Source organism: Rhagoletis pomonella, unplaced genomic scaffold, assembly GCF_013731165.1.
Source record: "Rhagoletis pomonella isolate Grant_MI unplaced genomic scaffold, Rhpom_1.0 Rhpom_scaffold_00012, whole genome shotgun sequence".
NCBI classification, from domain to species: domain Eukaryota; kingdom Metazoa; phylum Arthropoda; class Insecta; order Diptera; family Tephritidae; genus Rhagoletis; species Rhagoletis pomonella.
In genome coordinates, this window is record NW_023458566.1 from 9126319 (window position 1) to 9143753 (window position 17435).

The following is a 17435-nucleotide window of genomic DNA, read 5'->3' on the forward strand; positions in this document are numbered from 1 at the left end:
TAAATTGAGAACCCAATTTACCCATTTCATCAAACTGTCACGGTTTTCCGTTAAAGAAAATTTCCAAATTATCTTTAATATTCGGATTTTGTACCCTCGATGGAGTTGAAGAAATTGTGGAGGAGCTTAACTTAATATATATTTTTGATATTCTAAACATCGATGAATTTCCAAATTTATGAAGCAAATATAGGAAAATTTGTTAGTTTTTGCCGACCGGCATTCCATGCAGATGTGCTTTTTGATCATTAATGCAAAGTGCAATATGAAAAGACTCCTCTAATTTAACAAAAAGGGAGTTAATAATAAACTCAAACGTCCCAGATAACTGAGCTGAGCTTTACAATTTTATTAAAAAAAAAATAAGCAAGAAAGTGGCCAAAAGCACATCGAAATTGTCTCACTTATGTAGAAAACATACATATCGTCCCATTTGTTAACCTCGTGAGTCTAGATCTCGTAAGAAACAATTGTTAAATTTATATAGGGTAAATCTTCTAGTTGTGAACTGCAGCAGTACAGTAATGATTTTTAGTCAACTGAACTCCGTACTGATCAGTACAAAGGAATATCGTCGATGTCTTTGCGAAACCGCCCATCAAGTATTTTCCAATGCATTTATATTCTCGAAATACGTCTGTTGTATGTAAATACTTTTTGTAATTGTAGATACTTGCATTTCAAATACTCTCTGAGTGACGTATTTGTATTTTGTATCTCAAATACTCTTTTTGTGGCGTATTTGTGTTTTGTATTTAAATATTATTTTACAAGTGTTTTTAACGTATCTGGTGCCTACATAACTTGACTTACCATAAATATTAATAAAACAATGCAAATATTAATTAATTCATAATTAAATCCAATTCGACAGCACGATACATAAAGTTCGATTGGGTCGTATGCCGACATACAAATCTCCGTGCGAAAATAAACAGTTTGTGCTGCATGACTTAGTCCTTTTGTTTTTGTTTTTTTTATTTTTTGTATTTGTATGCCTGACATCGTAAACATTTCAGTACCAAATCAAAATCTCAAGTATACATACATACATATTGTAATATTTTGCTATTTTTGGTATTTACTGATAACATAAATAATCGTAATAATATTGTTAATACAACATCACTTATCCGTCATATCTATCGTCATATTATCAATAAAATAACGATAAACACTTTCATAGTTAAACAGGTGCACAAGTGTTTGATGCCACACCGAAACGCATTAATAACATGTTGTTGTCTAACTAATAATTTATACCATTGAAATAGTTGTATGACACAAAAGCTGATTATTATAGTTTTCAATTTATTATTTGTACCTTTTATGTACATACTCGTCTCGTATATGGCATAATAACAAACAAAATATTTTATTTTCTGCAGAGTTGAAGGACAGGAGACAATACAGTTATCGGAGGAAACTGTGAATCCTGGTAAAATAAAATTGGGACCCAAAGACTTCGAGTTAAAGAAGGTACTTGGAAAGGGCGGTTATGGCAAAGTATTTCAGGTAAGTTCAAAGTGAGCTAAAGAAATATTCACATGTACATATGTATGTATGTATGTATTATGTACATCTCAAATCTAAATTGTAGGTACGAAAAACTGCTGGGCGCGATGCAAATAAATATTTTGCCATGAAAGTCCTCAAGAAAGCCTCTATAGTCACAAACCAAAAAGATACAGCGCATACAAGAGCCGAACGCAATATATTGGAGGCAGTAAAGGTATAATCATAAATTTTCTGGAAATCAAAGAAATAATTTTATTTAATACGTATGTACATAATATTACTTTAATTGATTGAATCTTCTTCCTTTCCAGCATCCATTTATTGTAGAACTTGTATATGCTTTTCAAACGGATGGAAAACTATATTTAATATTGGAATATTTAAGTGGCGGTGAATTATTTATGCATTTAGAACGTGAGGGCATATTTTTGGAGGATACAACATGGTAAAAAACTTTGCTATAAGCAACCGGAGTCTCATGTGTGTATTAATGAAATCACTTTCGTTATTTATAGTTTTTATTTGAGCGAAATCATATTGGCCTTGGGTCATTTACACAAATTGGGCATAATATATCGTGATTTAAAGCCAGAAAATATTCTATTAGACGCACAAGGGCATGTTAAACTAACTGATTTCGGTCTGTGCAAAGAGCACATTCAAGAGGGCATTGTCACACACACATTTTGCGGTACAATTGAGTACATGTGAGTAAAAATAACTACTTCCAATACAATTATATTATGCCATTAAATATATTAAAATCTAATTACATTTACCCAACAGGGCACCTGAAATTTTAACTCGCAATGGACATGGTAAAGCCGTTGATTGGTGGTCATTGGGCGCTCTTATGTTTGACATGTTAACGGGCATGGTAAGCTTTTGTGCCACTACCTATGAGCATAGGTCAAGGATCGGTGTTTTGATCTTGGTTTTATGTAATTGTAGCCACCGTTTACCGCCGAAAATCGTAAGAAAACAATTGAGACGATCTTGAAAGCTAAACTAGTACTACCTGCCTACCTCACACCCGAAGCTAGAGATTTAGTACGTCGTCTGATGAAACGTCAAGTGCCACAAAGACTGGGAAGCGGCCAAGAAGATGCAGCTGCTGTACAGTCACACCCATTCTTTAAACATGTAAATTGGGATGATGTATTGGCGCGAAGACTGGAGCCACCAATCAAACCCATATTGGTAAATATTATTTTTTCCTATTGTTTTCAAGAATTTGCTTTTAGATTGCCTTGTAGGATTTGTAGGGTACACGAAAGGCTAGGATTTGGTATATCCACACTAGACTATAAATTTAGCAGCGTCCGTTAAAGATTATTTCTCAATAGTAATTATATAAGGAATTTATGAATTTTGGGCAGTTTTTAGTATAGAACATATAGCTTATTTGCTTTAATAGTATCGCAACTCAAAAAAAGCAACACTCGAGAAAGACGGCTTTCAAGTTTTGAATTTACATACATATACTCCCATAGTAAAAATAAATACACATTTTGTTCTAGCGAAATACAAGTATCTTGTAGATGGTCCAAAAGGCGTAGTTATAACAGCGTTGGACCAGAAGTGGTCTCATGTAATGCAGCGTTGGACCAGAGGTGGCCAGGTCCAATGACATCGCAGTGTTAATGTAACCATATGTTCGGGCCATTTTGGTTACTAGTGTTGGTAAAAAGGAAGCGTATTTAATCTAGTCCCACTTTTTGCAGGGTACTGGTAATCGATACTGCTTTGAAATTTTAACACAACATAGAAGAAGAGGTAGCGACAATTTCTGCATACTTAGCTCAATTTTTGTATTTTTTGAGTTAACACTATTGAAGTAAATGAGCAATCTCTATGTATAATAGCTTATATTAAGTAATTTAATCTATGCAGGTATTCACATTTTTCTGGGTGTTAGGTTATTTGGATGAAAATTCAAATTCCCCAGTGTCTTTTAATAATAATAATAGATTGGCGCTTACACATATGTTAGTGTTTGGCCAAGCTTCTCCTCCGATTTGTGGCGTGCGCCTCGATGTTGTCACACAAAGCGGAGGGACCTACAGTTTTACGCCGACTCCGAACGGTGATTGTATTTTTATGAGAAGCTGTTTTTCATGGCAGAAATACACTCGGAGGTTTGCCATTGCCTGCCGAGGGGCGACCGCTGTTGAGCAAACATTTTTTTTTCTAAATTTTTTCCCATGTTGCTTTGACAACGGCTTGAACCCTGGTCATACGGAGTGGAAGCGCGCACTGCTTACCACTACACCACAGCGGCCGCCCGTGTCTTTTATTGTTTGAAAAAAAAAATCACATAACCAGATAACCCAATAACCAGGTAAATGTGAAACATGCAAATTGCAAAAAAAAATTAATTACATTTTTTTTTGTAAAATACTAACGAAATTTATTTAATTATTTACAGCGAAGTGAAGATGACGTTTCACAATTCGACACAAGGTTTACAAGACAAATACCAGTTGATTCCCCAGATGAAACAACGCTCAGTGAGAGTGCCAATTTAATATTTCAAGTAAGTGTAATACGAACACTGCAAACAACTTAATTTGAAATGTAATAGTACTCTGCATAAGCAAAAGTAGGCAAACGCGAGTAACGAGTTAAGAAACAATTTTCTAGATAGGCCGCCTTGTCATCGATTTTAACAATTGCGGATTTTGAGGCTTGCTCGGCCATTGCGCATACAGTTATCCATGAAATAATAGAAGTACGATGATTTTTTTCTTATTTAATGTTTATTATTTTTTTTATAAAAGTCTAGCCGGTTATACAATAAACACCATATAAATTAAATTTCCAAATTTCTAATCAGAATCTTAAGAAAATATTTTGGTATGTAGTTTTGTAGTTACTTCTAGTATAATATAGTTCAAGTTTCAAGCTGCTAAAAATTCCGCTGATTTTCGGAAATTTTTTTTCCATACAGGGTGGCGACGAATAACTGTTACCCAGTTTTTTTTTTGGTGAAAAATTAAAAGAGCCTCCATCGATTTTGCTAAACAAGTATTTTATTGTTAATTTTTCACAGATTTTACTTAAATTTTATTAATTGGTTATTAAATTTTAACCTTTATTCGGTTTACCAGCGGTTAACACTGTGAGAGAAAAGCCCAAACGGCACGAAAGTCTTGGTCGGTTAATTTATTCCATATCTTCTGTAACCATAGGCTAATTTCCTCCATTTTGAGTCATTTTTACTCCCTTTTTGTTCAACATAACGCCTCATACTCAGAAATCGAATAGACTCAGAACTGTGGACTTAAAGCGGATCTCCATAGCATGCGTATACTCACGTATGGTCGCGTTTGACAAAAAAATTGAATATGCAAATTTTTATGGCTGCACCTTCATAGCAGCGCATAAAAATGTAAAAAATTTGTATGAACTTTGACTTCTAAGCATAAATCTCAAATGGAGGTCCGCCTTAAGACAACCATTCATTCGATGAACCCTGTACGTTCCCACGACAGTCGGGTCTACGTAACCGGAATGACCCAGATTTATATCTGGCCAAGGACTTTCACTCCAGCTACACTCCCCAAAAACTCGTTGGCGAATCTTATGGTGTTACAACAACAACAACATGAACCCTGTACAGTTTTTTTTTTTTTTTTACAAAGTGTAATAGCTCAGTTATGCATACTTGGCGTTGCATGAGAGGTGTCACATAAGGAATCTGTTAAATGAGTTTTGCGTGTAAGCGGCTATCCAACGCATAGCACTTCAAATGTAGAAGTCTGTTGGGTTTTGATTTTTACGTAACAAAACAACGGCAAGTATGCATAACTGAGCTATAGGGGTCAAAACCAAGAATGATAGAATACAAGTTTGCGTCCATGATAGAGGATTTTTGAGCGTAATTTTTGCGTGACGTCATCTTGATGCAATTGCGAGAGAGAAATGCCAAAACGCATAGGAAAATATGTAAACAATGTGGAAAAATGTGTTAATATCAATATTAAACGGTCCAATTTTGCAGGAATTAATAAATATACGAAGTTAAATAGGAACACCTAGCAATGATTTTTTTTTGGCGGAGGGGAGGGGGCGTGGGTCTTGATATCTAATCCACTAAAAAGAGCACAGTTCAGACTTTGTAAAACGCTACACCTGATCTCTCAAAACCTTCCATTTACCCCTGGGGGAACCATTGGAAAATGGTCAAAAATTAGTATTTTGACACCGGAAATGTATACTCGATAAACAATATTTTTGTGCAGAACACCTTTCTATAGTCGAAGGTATTCAACATTTCTTGTGCATATAACATCGTACGCCATCCACAGTATATTTTTCGTATAACTCACTCGGAAATTCACAAAAAAGTGAATTTTTCAGACCGAATTTATTTAATAAATTAGTGACCCATAAATTACAAAATTAGCTTTTACAATAAAGTGTTGACCCTTGACTACAAGTGTCTGTAAAATTCTTTTGATCGGGCCACCAATTCGGACACATTGGCCCGAAATCACTGGGCAAATAACTAAACCGTACCCAGTTAAATCGTTGTTTGGTTTTCCTCAATCAACAATTGCACCAAGATGACATCACGCACCCAGCTGATTCAGTTAAATTCACAAAGAGCGGATTAGCGGTACCGCGATGGACGCAATCTCTATTACTCTCAATCGTGGGTCAAAACACGGGTGGAGGGGCGAGCAAAGCTTGAATTACAAACGTGTATGTACGCTTTGCTCTTCACTATGCACTCTCCCATTGAAACATATGCGTTTGAAATCGACGCTTTGCTCGATGTTCTTTGCTCGCCGCTCCACTATGTTTTTAGTCTCGGAAAAAATACACCTGAAAAAGACTTGCGTGTCGCATGTACTTTTCCCCCAAAGTTTACACTGCTGGCAAATGCAAATAAGGATTAAATTTTTAAAACTATTCAAAAGAATGAAAGTAAAATCTGTGGGAAATTAACAATAAAATACTTTCTTCGCAAAATTTTTAAAGGACCCTTCTATTTAGGAAAATACTGCGGAACAGTTATTCGTCGCCACGCTGTATAAAAGAAAATTGTGGAACATACTTTGTATGGAAAAAATTTAGAATACCTTTAATAAAAAAAAAATTCTCAAAAATCAATGGGATTTCTTACCAACTCGGAAACTTGCAATTCATGATACTACTATTTAATGGAAATGTTAGTTTATATGGTTTGTTGTATAACCCGCTGGACTTTTATAAAAAAATAATAAACAAAAGACAAATAGTCAAAACTGGTCAAAATATTGCACTCCTATTATTTTGTGGACAACTATACCTACAAGTAAATAAAGCATCAGTTGTTTTTCAGAAATGCCTCACACCTGAGATTACCTAATTTCAAGTGGTACACGATATCACCCAATATCTATAAAAACTGCGTTTTCGTCAGCCCTAGTCAAATTTGGGTTGGAGACAACAACCAAAAAAAAAAAATCTATAAAAAAATAAAAATAAATACTCTGACAAAAAAGCCAAAAAAGTTCCATTAAGTGTAGGAGTTATTGACCAAAACGCCTTAGAATATTAAAATATCATATAAACATCGGAATTGATTTAATTTAATGCATATATTGCCTATTTTTAACTCTATTTTAATAGTTTTTTTTTGGTTTGTTGGAGAGCCCACTCGAAAAGTGAAATTTGTGATTAATTTTATTTATACCTACATATGTAGTTACCAAAAAATTTAATTTTTTATGGCAGGGGTTGCCAGTCAGCGGGATAAAAAAATTTGTATATTCATAAAATACTCTAAGACTGCAAGTTTTACACTTAATTCTTATATTTTATTAATGATAATACATTTTTGCAATAAATATTAAAATTAACTAGTCTAGCGCTTAAATGTAAATAAACATCCATTAAATCAAGCTGCGTCACACTGGAAATGCGGCTCTTTTAATGGTATACCCGTCGGACCATCGGTGTACTCGCAAAAATTCAAACCGATCCGTCGGAATGGATGACATTTGCTTTTAGGGTTGCCCCATTTACCCTTGAATGATAGCCACGATGGCACCAGAGCGCGTCCTAGAAAGTATTACAATATTTCAATTTAAATTTAGTATACTGCATATTGAATAAAATTCATTAGTTACCATAGGATTTTAGGTTTTCATAAGTTATATCCACCGATTTCCATGTATTCCATGGTGTTCCAAAGCCGTTTATGTCATACAGTCGTGCTACTTTGACAAATCTATGTTTTCCTGGCGCCGTCCAAAGACCGTGGGAACCCTAAAACATAGAAATGATGCTTAATTTAGGAAAAAAAATTATATTTAAGTTGCCTTACTTTTGCCGCGAATAATACTGGATGGTTATTGAAAGTGGTCACAGTTTTCGGAAAATTCGGTCTTTGTAATATTCCCTTGCGTGTTTCTTGTTTCTTAAACTCAAATGATCCGGTTAAGCGATTGTATGAGTAATATGCGCCCGCATCATGAGCCGAAACATACATTGCTTCTGGTTCAGCATCACCTGTGAAATATAAACTCATATGTTCCCAGTCGCCAATGTGACTGCCAATATCTTTGCGGCGTCCCAAACAGAAACCATAAACTGCCGGAAATGGTATGCTACCGAGTGGTCCCAGGCTGATAGTGCACATTGTTTTGCCCTGAAACGTATGAAAAAAAAACAAATACAATTTAGTTTAATATAAAAATTCAAATTTATTTCCCCAAACCTGACTATATGGGTAAAACATCCAGTAGGTCACATGAAAACTAGGCACTTTTCTACGCCGCTTTTCACTGCTTTGGCCACCAGCATCATTAAAAATAGGACCCGGTGTAGCAAGTCGATCGAAGTTGCTGTCTATATCGATGTTATTATCCTCCAATAGCTCTTCGGTTGGCATACTAAATTTTACATTATCTGCCAAATTGGCTATAAAATTATTCACTTGTCCGCTGTTGTCCGCTTGCGCTGGCGAATCTGTGGTTGGTATTTCTGCGCCGGCATGATTTTCATTCTCAGCGTCAATCGGACGACTCTCGCTCAACACAAGATCTTCATAAGGCTCCACCACTAATCCCTTCGGTGGTAAATTGAATATAATTGCCGGCGGCGAGGCAGGAAGTGGTGGAGCCAATGGTAAATTGTGATGTGGAGTATTTCGGCGAACACGTTTGAAAACTGGATACAGGCGTGATGAACGACGCACTGTGTCATTATGCACATCAAATGGATCAATAGAAACGGGTATATAAGGACCGCGTGTGCTACTCATTGGGATTGCTGCCCCAAGTGGCAGCGGAGAGTTGTGGTAATTAGTTGTTGCGCTACCACTGGGATTGAAATTCGATGGACTTGTAAGTATTCGGTTTTTTTGTTGAGCAGTATTCAATTGTGACGGTTGTGGCGTTGGTAGAGGTGATGGCTTCAATGTAGTCTTCTGCATCGGCTCGTGGCAAAGGGTGACCACAGCATAAATCGGCACAGGCGATTCAGTCGGGTTACGTCCATAGATAAATGAATTTTCATTTTCCAATAGTTCCTCTAATTGGATTAAATATTCTTTAGTATTCAATGAAAAGTACATATGTACATGCCGTTATTCTAATTCACAAAGGCCCTAACCTCACACTTTTTTCGAAACTGCGTTTTTCACAGATTTTGGTGGGATGTATTAAAAAAAAACACCTTCAATAAGATTTTAAAGTGTTATTACCAAAGACAACGGATTTACATGCCGCTTTTTAAAAAGCCCTTCCTCTTTTTAATACCCTTTTAATAATGTTTTTTGATTCTCCTATAGGATAAAAAAATTGCTGTATTTCTACTTTTTTAACCGATTTTAAAGAAGGTTATCAATTCGTCGGAATAGTTTTTTTATACATACATAGGTATGTATATGTTAACTTTGGATCACGTTAACTGTTTTCTATATATATTTTTTTATCAAGGGTGGTGCCATACGAATTTTCTTCAATTTGGTTTAATTTTGTCAATTAGATCATGAAGAAATTAACAGTCCTCAAAAATTTTAATAAGCATTGAAGTCGGTTTTTTTTTGTAAAAATTACGTATTTAATTATGATGCTTTTACAGTGTCAACTCGTTGCTGTTGTTGTTGTAGCAGCATACAAATTCCCCAAAGACTTTTTGGGGAGTGTTGCTGGAGTGACCAGATATAAATCTGGGTCGTTCCGGGACTGTCGTGGGAACGTGTGTTCAGTGTCAACTCGTAGTTGATATTGCTTTGCTTGAAGTGTTCTTCTGTTTAAAATATCACCTTGCATAGAAGTTTCGCATTCTTAATGGCTTAAAAAACGCGTTTTCGAACTTTGAAAACAACTAAACCTTCACTTGCAGTGATGTGTAAATCGTACGAATTCCAAAAAAAAACACTCTCAATTCCCATAAATTAGCAAGGATGTTCTAAACTGAAGACTTGGAAAAAGGTGAAGCTCCCGGGCCATTATTTTTTATTATTTTTTTTTTCTCTTACCGATCTCTGCATTGGTCACTAAATATGCCTTTTTCGAATCATCGCCAATTGGCATGCCAGGTATAAACGTTTTATCCTTATCCATGGGATGTACATGATTGAGAAACTCTTCAACTCCGAGTGGCAAAAATTTCTCTTCTGGTGCCAACCATACAATTGGTGCCCATTGTTTAATTAAACGATCAACTGTAATTACAAATGAAAGTTTTTAAGTACATTGGAGAGTTATAGGTACATATTTAATGGCTTATTAAAAATATTGTTGCAATCATTGCGTAATTAATTAATTTTTTTTTGAAGCAGATAAGGCCGTATCCGCACTAAATCAGAAGAGAAAGTTTGGCAATAGTTAATACCCATGCTAATACGTTAAAAATAACAGCATTTACGCCTGTTCCCACATGACAATTATTTATGTAAATTTTGTAATTTCAATGTCTAGTGGAAAGGAGGGACCAGCAGTTATCAGTTTAGAAATAAGGAATTTTGACGTACATATATTCGATATTTGTTCAAATTATAATCTACTAAGTTTTTCAGAAAGTAGATAAATAAATATTGTTAATGTAAATATCATACAGACCCACCCCCTGCCCCTTGTCATCAAAAATGAGCAAACCAAAGACCCCGGGCCCCTCATTTGTGGATATGTAATACTTGAATAGTCCAAACTCGGCATAAGTCCATATGAATTTGCTTATATTAAATGCAGATAGGCAGTTAAGCTTTCTCGTGGAAGGCGCTAATAGAGCTCAATTCGCCATACACAACTTGCAATTCGAATTGCTGGTTAATTGAATACAATTTTAGTCAAAATTTTCATGCAACTCTGTTAGGTATTTTTGATTTTGTGCCCTATTTTATAACCAACGTGAAACTTTCACAATAAGGAATGGCTACATAACTGCATACCCGAATTTGTTCTAAAAGTTCTGATTAAAATGTTTGAAATTTGATGATGATTTTTTGGCGAGTTTGGCGAGTTTTTCTTAAGCCTTGTACAATGTTTGAAACTTTGAGTTACACGATTTTCGACGAATAAAGATGAGATAAATAACGAAAACTTGGAAGGATGTGGTGTCTCTAATTATATGGCCGCCACTTTTACACGGTCAGTTTCAAATGATTTCTTCTAGCAATAAGTGATACAATTTTGCATAGAGAAATTACTAATTCCGATTGCATGTCTGATAGTTTCGGTTAGAGATTTTGTTTATACATCGTAGTTGTAAAAAAAAACATCTGCAAATAAACTGATACATATTGTATTAACGAAAAAATAAAAATTTGTATAGAATATAGAAAATAACGCCGAAACAGTGATTTTTATTAATAACACTATAGCGGTTCCGTGCTCTTGGCGTATTATATAGTTGTAGAATGTTTGGCAAAGGCCTCTTCAAATAATAATTTTATGTAAAATAGTCATTCTAGATTTAAGTTTCAAATGATATATAATTTTTTAGCTCGTGAAAAAGTATTTTCATATAATCTCCAAGGCAGCGCAAAACAAATGAACGCCATTTAGTAAGACAAAATCTAGACTTGCAACAATTAACGAGGAGCCAGTAGTAGTTCGGCACATCGGCAAACCTGTTGAGTTCGCATGCGTCACGATGTTATTTTTATTATCAAAATAAAATTCATGAAAGTCTGCGGTTTAGTCGAATATGCACAACCATCCATATGGATTTGCTAAACATTTACTGGTTCGAAAAGTGCCCAAAATTTTCACTTTCTACGCCACCCGTATTATGTTACGTATGTATGTACATACACGAGAGTATTTTATTTTATTACTTTGGTGCGGGATATGGTTGTTTATTTATGTATATATGTACATACATATTAAGCACGACTTTGACAAAGTAAACAAACTATCAATTCACGCAAACTAACACACGGTCAACAGCTCACACAACACCATCGCGCGGTGCTGATCTACTTAAATGCAAAATAAAAGGGTTTGCCCATTGGCTAAATATCGACGCGAATAACTCGTTCGCATTGTTGCAAAAAAAAAACGCCGATAAAACCCATATTGTCAATGATAACAGAGAAGCAGTTTCACCCAATTTTATGCAAAGAGAAGATCAAAAGTAAAATTATAAGTTTTTGAACCTCAATGCAAACATATGCGTACATATGCAGCCAAGTTTCATCATTTTGGCTGCACTGATAAATCATTGTGCCAATTATCAAGAAGGTTACTCGTAAATGCAAAATCTTTCCCTGTTTTTTGGGGTTTCAAATGCAATTAATAGCAATAGCTATAAAACTGCATACCGAAAATTTTTCTACAAATTCTGAATAAAAAGTTTGAAACTCTGATGAAAATTTTTTAAGTTTGATTCATTTTTATGAATTTTGTACAAAGTTTGCAAGAAAGATTTATATGGTTTTTGTTATAGAATGAGCTATATTTTAAAGGAAAATTAACGGAATAGATTTATGATGGAAAACATTTTGAATATTGTGAAAAAACTAAATTACGATTACTTCTGTGAGTGACTGTATGTATTTTTTTTACAACGTTTAAAAAGTTTTAGTTCGTTCTTATTTCATAGAAATGATACAAAACCATACCTACTTCTTTATCTAATGTTGAAAATGTTTTATGCAATCCATTGCGATGTTGTTGTGTTCCACTGTGCTGGCTGCCCGTGCCAGTGGTCGTATAACTTCCGCCTTCCATTTCGCCAGCAACATCATTTTGATTACCACCAAATTCGTTATTATGCACACTTCTAATGTCATCCATTAGCGCAGCATCCGAAACATCAGCTGTGGCTGCGGTTGCAGTGGCCATTTGTGTGGCAACCGCTGTAATACAGCTGTGCTCAGCTGCAATGTTGAGTAAAATAATTGCGATTGCTGTAGCTAATTGAAGTCGGTCGTGGTAACGTCTGAGGTGGTATTTGGCCGAAAGTGAATGCTGCTGCTGCTGCTGCTGCCGTTGTTGTTGTAATTGTGATTGCTGCCGAGGTTGATTGTGCTGGTAATTTCGATGACATTTTTGTATCTGCTGTAGGTGCCGCCGGCTATTTGGCATTTTGCAGTGCTACTGCCCTTTTGTTGATATGTTCGCTGTGTGTATGTTTCTGTAATACTCGTACGTACGTATGTATTTTCTATTTATCTTTTAACGACAAAATAACAACAAACAGTACAGAGACCACACAACGGAATGTTGTTAATTTTTTTATTACGTGTTTTTGTTTTTTTTAGACAAATTTATTGACTTCCAATACCATTCGTCATTTGTGGTGGTAAAGCTTGTATTTGTATTTCTTGTTGCTTATTTGCTTCTTGATTTTTTTAATGAACCATCTTTTTTCTAGTTAGAGGCGCCAACTTCGCTATTGTGTACGTTGTTTGTATAGGTTTTTGTATTTATACAACTAATTAAGGTTACTGAGACATCAGTTCCAAGGCTGCTTCTTATAAGTTATGTAATGCTGCTAGCACGTCATCTATTTTTTTTTTCGTTTTTAGATGAAAAGGGAATAAGTTATAGCTTTAATTTTTTGTTATGTAGAAGCTGTATAATACGACTGAAAAATGCATGATTAGTGTATTCTTTAGGTCTGTAAACGGCTGTGGCATTGGCTACAGCAACAACAACTCCAAATATTTATATTTTTATTAATTTTTTCACAAATTATAAGTATGAGTACATAGCATAAGTCATAGCTCCTATCATACTATCGCCTAAAAAATCAAACATCCTGCCTAGATCAATTAATCTGCCAATCGCTTTCGTGAAGCCTATCTAACGGGATCATAAATGCCGGCAATGCGTCAGGTCGTGAAAATGGTATTGTTTGCTTCTAATGGCGTTGATGGCCGCCTATTAGAGATTTCGTACTCAGCAACGTACTATGTGACAGGTCTCGGTATTTCTCTACCTCTTTTGAGAGATTGAATCTTAAGTAAAAAAGTGATTTCTCCGAAATCGAGATATGGGCCTTCGAAGTTCGAAATTGGACCTTTGGTAAAAAATTATTTTTAATTATTGTATGTAAAAAACAAAAAAAAAGTAAAAATACAGACATGGTCCGCCTTTTGCTCTTATTTAAATGGTATATAACTTTTTTTTTGTCAAGACTTATATTACAGGTGCTATAAGCGCTCAAAGGTGAGGACTTCGAAAAATTAAAAAAAAAATTTCAGAAAATTTTGAACCTGACCTTTGACCATATAGCAGCCGTAATAGAAGTTTGCACAAAAAAAATTATACACCACATACAGAAAGAGCAAAAGGCGGATAACGTCCGTATTTTTATTTTTTTACTTTTTTCACACAATAATTTTTTACTTAAGGTCCAATTTCGAACTTCGAAGGCCCATATTTCCATTTCGGAGGCTTACATCGAAAAACGGAGAGATTACTTTTTTACTTGTGACTCAATCACTTAAAAAAAATTGGTTTGGTCCAATACCCAGAAAAAAGATGATTTTTCCGTATAGTGTGATGAGCGACCCATTTAAGTTGTTTCACATTACAGCTAAAGCTTTTTTTTATAACTCAGAGGCCCAAACTCATAAAAAAAAATATCATAATCCAAATACGATAATGTATGTGGCGATTCGAGCCCTGCATATCTGCTTCTAAGAATACTAGAAATTCAACGATTTGAAAACTTACGCATCATTCTAAGCGCATGCGCAAGGTATCAAAAATAAAAATCATTTTTGCACTTTCGATAGTTTGACATGGTAGCGACGATATGCCCCCATTTGCATTACTTTCTTAACTTGTGCCTACAGTATTATAGCTGGTCCAAAAATCTTTTACTAGTCAACGTTTATTTGGTAAAAGCAGCTGCAAAATCTCCAGTTCGAGTTAATTTTTTTTTGAACATATGTATGTACATATGTCATGCATGTATGCATTTCTGAATATATCCCCTGCAGATTATCTGACTAGCTCAGAACTAGCGCAGAATTAGACCTTTTGCCGACAGTACTAGTTCTACCTCGATACCCAAGCAATGCTTTCAACTGTCCAGTTTTACACGAAGATGTCATTGGCGGTGGCAATTGTCGCCCAGTGCATTACTTTGCAAACAGCTTTCAACCGGTTCCGTTTTGGACAGTTTTTTTTTTATAGGAAAACGTTTTTAAGATTAGATTTTTGGATATTTTTTTCGTTTTTTCTTTTCTTTTACAGATTTAATTTTTTGTTACATATTTTCTTAAAAAAAAAAAATAATTATTATTGTAAGCTTGCACGCACAATTTAAATTCATTAAGTTTGAAGACTCACAACAACTGCCTTCACCGCGATTTGAACTCGCGACCAACGATGCTCGAGTCGGAGGTCTTCTCGCTGAGCTACATACATACATACATACTTTCGTATTGTACGTGAGTAGTGAGCATTTGTACATTTACACCGCAAGTTTCAACTGTCCCTCTCTGCATCCGTTTTGCACTAGTTCAGAGATAGTTCTGATATATGTATTTCGGAACTAGCGCTTTGCCAGACTGTCTCGAAATTTTACTGCAGGGTCCAAATGTAGTACATAAATACAAACATATCTACATACATATATGGGTACGATTGCTTGTTGCCCTAATTTTGAGCATTTCGGAACTTGTTGAGAAAGCGTTCGTTTTTGCAAGCAAGCTGCACATAGTATCACTGCACATGAAATGTGCAACACTTGTGTTCAAAACCTTCCAACAACTTAATGGATTTTTCTTTTGTGGCTTATTATAACTTGTTGTTATTATAATTTTTTTCTCGTATTCACTTTATTTATAATCGTGTAAAAGTTCTTTTTGCTTTTTTTCGTGGTTTGAAAAAAAAGCCGGAAATCTGTGGCTACATTAAATCGTGCTTTGCATCTTTCGGCATTTCGTTTTTGGTATTCCCCTTGTTTTTTCTTACTTTCCCCTTTCATTCAATTTACTTTCTGTCTGCAGTCGTCGTTTAAGTGTTATCACTATTACTAAAAAATATATACACACACATACATAATTGCCGAACATTGGGCGGTTTAAGTTAACTGCCATATATATGTGGCTTTACACTGGCTTCCATTTCAGGCCATAAATGTGCGGTGGTGCGCATGCCGATATCGCTGGCCAGCACTCCAGACAATTTGGGGCAAATTAAAGCGCATGCGTGTCATTTACTTATTTACTTATTGGCTTTATTTTTATTTATTTATTTTAGTTTTCTCTTAACCCTGCTAAGTTCGATTCGAAATTTACATCATTCTGTGTTTTAAGTTTTGTTTACTTCTTTAATCACGCGATACATACGCGCACACTATAAGGCTTTCTTTTCGCGATGCGAAGTAAAAAAATAAATTACTTAAAAAAAAATTTATATATGTATATATATAAACACTGCAACGCACCACAATTTTCGGCTATTCGCCTTCAAGCCGTTTAGTCTTTCTCGCTGTGGTTTTATATCGAGTTTCTTCTGCGGTATTTTCCGTAGCAATCCGTTTGCGTTGAGTAGCGTCTGCAGACTGTTGTTTCGCTGAAAACGGTAGTTGGTTATTGCTCCAAGTGGCTAGATGTTTGGCTTGGCTTGCAGCCAGGCCGTCGAGTTGGCTTAAAAAAAAAAAAAACTTGACGATTCAACGGCTAATTTGTGCGTACTTTTAGCTGTTTTGTCTTTGTGATAACTTAACTTGGCTAGTCATAGAGATCGTGGAGAGAGTTAAAGAGAGCAATGTTCTTCATATCACATGTAAAAGTGCTGGTTTTTGTTTTCATCGGCGTATATTACCTATGTACATATGTATGTAGTGTATGTACGGTACATCTACATTTACATAGTTGCAGTGAAATACACATTTGTGTGTATTATACATATGTGTTTTTGTTTGAAAGTATATGCTGTAATGCAATTGAGATCATCTGATTGATTGGCGCGAGCTGTGATTTATGAGTGGATTTCAAGCAATTTTTTCACCATTTGTGCCGCTTGCTTTGATTGGTTTTGGAGAGTAAATATCTATTTTCATTCGCTGTATGTTATAATTACATATGTTATATGTATGTATGTATGTACATATATTATATGGTCGTATGCATGTAAATAATTCCAACGATAACCTTGCAAGAATAAAATGTATTTGATAAGGTAAGGTTATTTGACCTATACTCGTATTCGAGCTTGTGTAAACTTGTTTAGTTGCCGAAAATACATATGTATGTAAATAAAATAAATTAACACCCAAATTCAGAAACAATAAAGAAGACTTTAACTGCTTTATAAATCGACAATTTGTTTGAAAATGTCACTTTATAAAGCTACATATTTAGATCTGTTTTATTTTTTATAATTAAGGCCATTTCAAACAACTGAATAAATATTTCATACATACATATGTATGTACATTGGGGTGGTCCTTAAAAAATCAAATGAACGACTTTTTTCAGTCTAACCCCCTCAATCGGTAATACCACGATCACA

General features: G+C 35.0%; 2 protein-coding genes across 4 annotated transcripts in view; one reads left to right on the forward strand and one right to left on the reverse strand.

The window, feature by feature from the left end:
- LOC118747809 (ribosomal protein S6 kinase beta-2-like) overlaps nucleotides 1-17435 on the forward strand; it is a 78516-nt gene that overhangs the window by 35037 nt on the left and 26044 nt on the right. For all 3 annotated transcript variants that reach the window (XM_036481967.1, XM_036481968.1, XM_036481965.1), the window contains 7 exons: nucleotides 1389-1515; nucleotides 1601-1732; nucleotides 1830-1963; nucleotides 2034-2225; nucleotides 2305-2395; nucleotides 2470-2718; nucleotides 3947-4054. In XM_036481967.1, the coding sequence (XP_036337860.1) occupies nucleotides 1389-1515; nucleotides 1601-1732; nucleotides 1830-1963; nucleotides 2034-2225; nucleotides 2305-2395; nucleotides 2470-2718; nucleotides 3947-4054 (1033 nt within the window). The remainder of the gene's footprint in view (nucleotides 1-1388; nucleotides 1516-1600; nucleotides 1733-1829; nucleotides 1964-2033; nucleotides 2226-2304; nucleotides 2396-2469; nucleotides 2719-3946; nucleotides 4055-17435) is intronic.
- Nucleotides 7279-13534, reverse strand: LOC118747807. Its single transcript, XM_036481963.1, has 6 exons — nucleotides 12581-13534; nucleotides 9995-10180; nucleotides 8228-9042; nucleotides 7835-8158; nucleotides 7638-7776; nucleotides 7279-7569 (listed from the first exon to the last, which is right to left on the reverse strand). The coding sequence occupies exons 1-6, from the start codon at nucleotides 13044-13046 to the stop codon at nucleotides 7406-7408; spliced, it is 2094 nt and encodes a 697-aa protein (XP_036337856.1). The 5' UTR covers nucleotides 13047-13534; the 3' UTR covers nucleotides 7279-7405.

Bases quoted from the DNA above. Each gene is read 5' to 3' on its own strand.
- LOC118747807 (XM_036481963.1), bottom strand. From the start codon at position 13,046: ATGCCAAATAGCCGGCGGCACCTACAGCAGATACAAAAATGTCATCGA. The intron at 7,777-7,834 runs GTAAGGCAACTT...TCTATGTTTTAG, and splicing joins CAGTATTATTCGCGGCAAAA to GGTTCCCACGGTCTTTGGAC. The intron at 7,570-7,637 runs GTAACTAATGAA...AATACTTTCTAG, and splicing joins TGAAAACCTAAAATCCTATG to GACGCGCTCTGGTGCCATCG.